The sequence below is a fragment of the Egretta garzetta genome, unplaced genomic scaffold, assembly GCF_000687185.1.
Source record: "Egretta garzetta isolate BGI_Z169 unplaced genomic scaffold, ASM68718v1 scaffold598, whole genome shotgun sequence".
NCBI classification, from domain to species: Eukaryota; Metazoa; Chordata; class Aves; order Pelecaniformes; family Ardeidae; genus Egretta; species Egretta garzetta.
In genome coordinates this window covers 2,662,432-2,667,210 of record NW_009260621.1, presented here as the reverse complement: position 1 = coordinate 2,667,210, position 4,779 = coordinate 2,662,432, and the positions used below count along the sequence as shown (strand labels likewise).

At 62.6% G+C, this 4,779-nt stretch overlaps 2 protein-coding genes across 2 annotated transcripts in view; both read right to left on the bottom strand.

The window, feature by feature from the left end:
* LOC104132118 (flavin-containing monooxygenase 5) overlaps positions 1-1,412 on the bottom strand; it is a 4,998-nt gene extending 3,586 nt beyond the window's left edge. Inside the window, exon 1 of the mRNA XM_035900816.1 lies at positions 744-1,412. Within this exon, the coding sequence (XP_035756709.1) occupies positions 744-878 (135 nt within the window). The 5' untranslated portion in view covers positions 879-1,412. The remainder of the gene's footprint in view (positions 1-743) is intronic.
* Positions 1,413-1,608: 196 nt separating this feature from the next.
* Positions 1,609-4,779, bottom strand: part of LOC104132117 (flavin containing dimethylaniline monoxygenase 5) — a 4,010-nt gene continuing 839 nt past the window's right edge. The window contains exons 2-7 of the mRNA XM_035900759.1: positions 4,593-4,755; positions 4,207-4,349; positions 3,614-3,813; positions 2,890-3,239; positions 2,451-2,523; positions 1,609-2,253 (exon numbers count right to left, since the gene is read on the bottom strand). Of these exons, the coding sequence (XP_035756652.1) occupies positions 2,028-2,253; positions 2,451-2,523; positions 2,890-3,239; positions 3,614-3,813; positions 4,207-4,349; positions 4,593-4,755 (1,155 nt within the window). The 3' untranslated portion in view covers positions 1,609-2,027. The remainder of the gene's footprint in view (positions 2,254-2,450; positions 2,524-2,889; positions 3,240-3,613; positions 3,814-4,206; positions 4,350-4,592; positions 4,756-4,779) is intronic.

Sequence of the window (4,779 nt, the reverse complement as noted above, 5' to 3'; positions counted from 1 at the left end):
TGCCCTGGCTCTGCCCCACCCCCCCCTTTTCTGACCCACTGTCGGCAGAACCAGCGGACTGTAACCAAGCCACCCCAAACCCCGTGCTGATGTGGTGCAGTGTGTCCCCCACCCAGACTCTTCTACCCACATATCAGGGCGTGGTGGCGAGGCTTGTCTTTTTCTCCATGGGTCCCTGGGGGAAAAGTCAGCAGCCTCATTAGGCGGGGGCAGAAACGAGCTCTGGGGCTTCCCCCCAGGCAGGGAGAGCCGAGACACAGAGGCGGCAGCGCTGGGTGCCTCTGCGTGGGCGAGCATCATGGAAGCAGGGAGAGGAGCAACCGGCGCTTTCAGGGAGGGGCTGGGCAGGACAGGGCCTGGGACAGCCAGTGGGGTCACATGGGACCAGGGATGGGTAGGAAAGTGCTGGAAGGAACCAGGAGCAAAGCAGCAGGGGAGGGGATGGATGAGACCGGGATTGGAGAGATGGAAAGGGGGAAGGCTGAGCGTGGCGAGTAGGCCCTAGGGTAAGGTCCTTGGGGAGGGTCCGTCCTGCTGCTGGTGGGAAGGAGACGGGTCCAGTGTGGCTGGCACCACGGGGTCTCCTGCTGTTGCATCATTTTTTTTTTTCTGTGGTTTTCTTCAGCAACCCTCTTGCCGCACACATGCAAAGCAGGGGTGTGGTGCTTCCTTAGCTGCCAACGGTGGATCCCAACCCACCCGTGCTGCCGCCGTGGGGCGGGCTGGCACAGCACGGAGCTTACCTCGAAGCGCCAGAGCCCCCCGATGTCGCCGCTCCTCTCGAAGCAGGTGGGTGCCAGCCCCTCATCCAGGCAGCATTTCAGGGCACACAGGCCAGAGGCACCGGCTCCGATGATGGCTACTCGTTGGGCAGCCATGTATTGCGGTGCGGTGGTGGCAAGGGTGGCAGGGAAGCCTCGGCCGGGGGCAGCACGTGCTCGGGAGGGTGCAGAGCCTGGCACGATGCTGCTCGGTCGGGGATGGCTGTCCCTGTGCTTCCCGTGGGGGACCCGAGACCAGCTGGGGTGTCACAAGCACGTTTCTTCCGGACATGATCTACAGGTTCATCCCGCTGCCACGCCACACCTCCTGCCTGCACCCGCCCTCCGCTAGGGGCTCATTAGGTTCTGTAAGCGCTTAACGATGCCAACGCTGCCCCAGGACTAGCTGGGCACAGGGGCTGAGATGTGGCCACGCTCCAGATTTCAGCGGGTCGTGGTGTGGAAAACAAAACGGGGGATGCTCAGGGCACTGGTGTCCGGCAGCCATGCTGGCCCTGGCTTGTGGTGGCCAGGACCCCCTGCCACCCGCTCTGCGTCCCCAGCCCACCCAGCTGTGCCCGGAGGTGCTGCGTGCCGGTGATGAGGGTGGCACTGAGCCGTGCTGCTGTGACCACTGTGACCCGCTCTGGCGGCACACACCCCGGAGAGGCAGTTTTGCTGTGGATACACGCATGTGCACACATGTGCATGCATGCAGCCCATGCTGCGCAGCTGGAGCTGTGCCGCTGGCACAAGGCCGACCTCAAACCTGTGTCTCCCCCCAGCACGCAGCGGGATGGGGTGCTGTCAGTAATGGGACGGACACCTGGCTCTGTTTAACACACTTTTATCCAGTTAGGACGTTTGTGGTGCCTTTGCTGCTTAGCTCTTGTGTGAGTGTAGCCAGTGGTGGCTCAGGCGGGTTATAGGTGACAGGAAAGCTGCTGCATCCCTGCTGGGTCAAAAGCGCTGGCCCCGAGGGACTGGATTTTACCCTGCGTGTGAGCAGGTTTCCTTGTCCATCCCTGGCGGTGGCTCCCTGGGAGGAGGTGCAGTGTGGGTACTGAGGCATTATTTCGCCAGCCGGGGAGGCTCCACACACCCCGCGCTTGTGTTGTGGCCGCAGCAGGGCCGTGGCAGGCAGGACGAGGGCTCCTGCCAGCACTGGGGTGCACAGGCTGACACGGGGTAGCGGGGGGCCGGCTAGCCCTGCTGTTGCACCAAAAAGCCTCCCTTCCCTCTGGGCAGCCCAGCAAGAGCAAGCACCTACAAGTAAGCAAAAACGATGGCGAGGACGGCCACGGCCCCGACCAGCTTGAAGACAAGGGGCATGGTGGGGGCTGAGGGGTGCTCCTCCACACGCCGTGTCTGCAGAGGCTTGATGATGCGCTGCCACTGGGTGAGGATGGCCTCCCCCCCGACTTGGCAGGCGAGCTCATCCATGTAGGGGAGGTAGTCCACCTGGATGGTGTGCCGCCGGCTCCTCACGTACCTGCGGGCAGGTGGGTAGATGCCCCGTGCATTGGCAAGGCGGGATTGGACGGAAGGGTCAGTGGGTTGGGTGTAGCATGGCCGAGCACATCCCTGCCATTTACCCAAATATGCCGGGATGCTGCCATGGGACAGAATGGGTGCCCGTGAGCAGCCGTGCCCAAACTGTCCCCTTCCCTGTTCCCGGGGGTCTCTTACCGCTTTGCCATTGCTTCTGTCTTCTGCTTGATGTCAGCCTCCATGTTGTGCTGTGGGGGCAACTTGTTCAGCCCTAGGGAGGACAAGCCACAGCATGGGGGTGCTGCACCCCGCTGGCAACAGTGGCCTCTGCAGTGCTGCCCTTGCCTGGGTGCTGTGCCCCTGCCAGCACCACCATGGTGGGTGGTCTGGCACCAAAGGCATGTCCAAGCTCCTCAGGATGGGAAGGAGCAGCCCATGGGGCTTAGGGTATGGATGTCCCTGCGCTGCTTAGGCAAAAGCCTGGCTCACCATGATGGCTGCAAGATGGCCATGCAATCGCCTGCGACCAGGATGGCACAGCCAGCTGCTGCCTCCCAAACACGGTTGGGCACCATCTGCCCCGGCTCCAGGGGTGCAGGCTGGGGCTGCAGCCACAGGGGAGGTTTGCCTCGCTTACCCTTGAAGACGCGGGTGGCCCAGCGACACTGGAGCTCGGAGATGGGCATGATGGCGCCCAGGGGCTGGACGAGGCCGATGAAAGCCAGCGTCGGCTTCTCCATGTCAGGGGGGGACATGAATTTGTAGAGGGAGATCTGGTTCTCCACCACCTTCACGCAGTCCTCGAGGAAGGGGAAGGAGAAGCTGTATCCCGTGGCAAAGACCACAGCGTCGATGTCTTCCCTGGTGCCATCCTCGAAGATGGCAGATGTCTCCGTGAACTCCCGGACATTCGGCTTCACCAGCACCTTTCCCGCAATGATGCGGTTAGGCAGGTCATCGTTGATGGTTGGGTGCTGGTCAAAGATTCTGGAAGGCACAAGGAGCCATCAGGGTGCTGGGGTGGAGTGTCTCTGCTCCGTGTCCTGCTTCACCCACTGCTCCCTGCTCCGAGGATGCTCTTTCCCAGGGATGCTCAGCCCAGAGGATGCTCATCACCAATGGGGCTGGTCCCCCAGGGATGCTTGGCAGCTGCTACTGCACTGATGCCACCAAGGGTCCCCAGAAGGGGCAGTGGTGGCTCCCTTGAGCATTGCCTGGTCACACCACAGCTATTAACTGGGTTTCCAGGGCTGGTGCCTCAGCCCCAGCCTGGGCAGAGGGAACATGGAAATGGCCAAGCGGTGCTGGACGCGGGGGGAGCTGGGGGGTCCCTCCTGGGCAGGGGGAGCTTTTACTGGCACCTGTGTTTTGGCTTCAGGCCATAGTGTGAGTGGTCGAACCTCGCGTTCAGCTGCTTCTCTACGAAGTCGCTCACCATGGACGGGGTCATCAGCTTCTGCAGGAATGTCTTCATGCGGGTGGTGAAGATGGTGTCGATGGGGTAGCCCTGATCTCCAACACGGTGGAGGATCCACGCGCCCCGGCGGGTGCTAAGGAAGACCTGCGTGAGGAAGGAAGCATTCCTTCCTGAAGGCTGTGATGGTCCTGGGGGGCTGCCCCAGGGGGGAGATGTCCTCACACTGGGATCACTCCTCTTCACGCTGCCTGTGGGCTGGGCAAAGGCTCAGAGGGCAGAGGCAGGCAGGGGTGGGCACTTGGCAAGGAGAGGTAGAGAAGAGCCGCAGGGGCAGCCCCAGCCCAGGGCTCGGGAATGGAAATTGGGGTATCCATATAGGATCGAGTCTGGGATTGCCAGGTGCTGGCACTGCCAAATGCAGTCAGTGCCAGGAGGGAGTGGTGGCTGTGCCAGCGCCTTGGTCGTGGTGTCCTCATGGAGCCAGCGGTGCCCCAGGGGGGCTGTCCTGCCCACCAGGACCCCAGTCCTGCTGCTCACCTGCTTGGCCGTTTGGCTGATCTCCACAGCCAGGTCCAACCCTGAGTTCCCAATCCCGATGACAACGACCCTCTTGTCCGAGAAATCCTGGGCATCCTTGTAGTCTCGGCTGTGGAGGTAGCGGCCCTTGAACTTCTCAATGCCTGCAGGCATGGAGGAGGGATGCTTGGCTTCCTGGTGATGGGCTGGAGGATCACCTCCCCAAAAACTGAAGTGGGGACCCTCCCTGGCCCCACCAGACCCCTCCTGGAGAGTGTGGGACTGCTCCCCGAGTCAAAGCACCGCAGGGAATCGCTGAGGCTAGGAGGAAGAGCAGTGGGGAGAACAGGGGTTCCCATGGCTGAGCTTTCTGGGGTCTCTCCTTGCGCCAGGGTGTGGGGCCGTACCTGGGAAGGTGCTCAGCGGGAGGTGCGCCTCAGTGTGGTGCCCGGTGCACACCAGCACAGCATCGAAGACGGCCGTCTCCTGCTTCCCCTCGCTCTCCGTCACCACTTCCCACTGACCCGTGGCGGCGAAGTCAGGGCGCTTGGTCACACGGCACACACTGGTCTGGGTGGGGGAGCAGCGGGCATC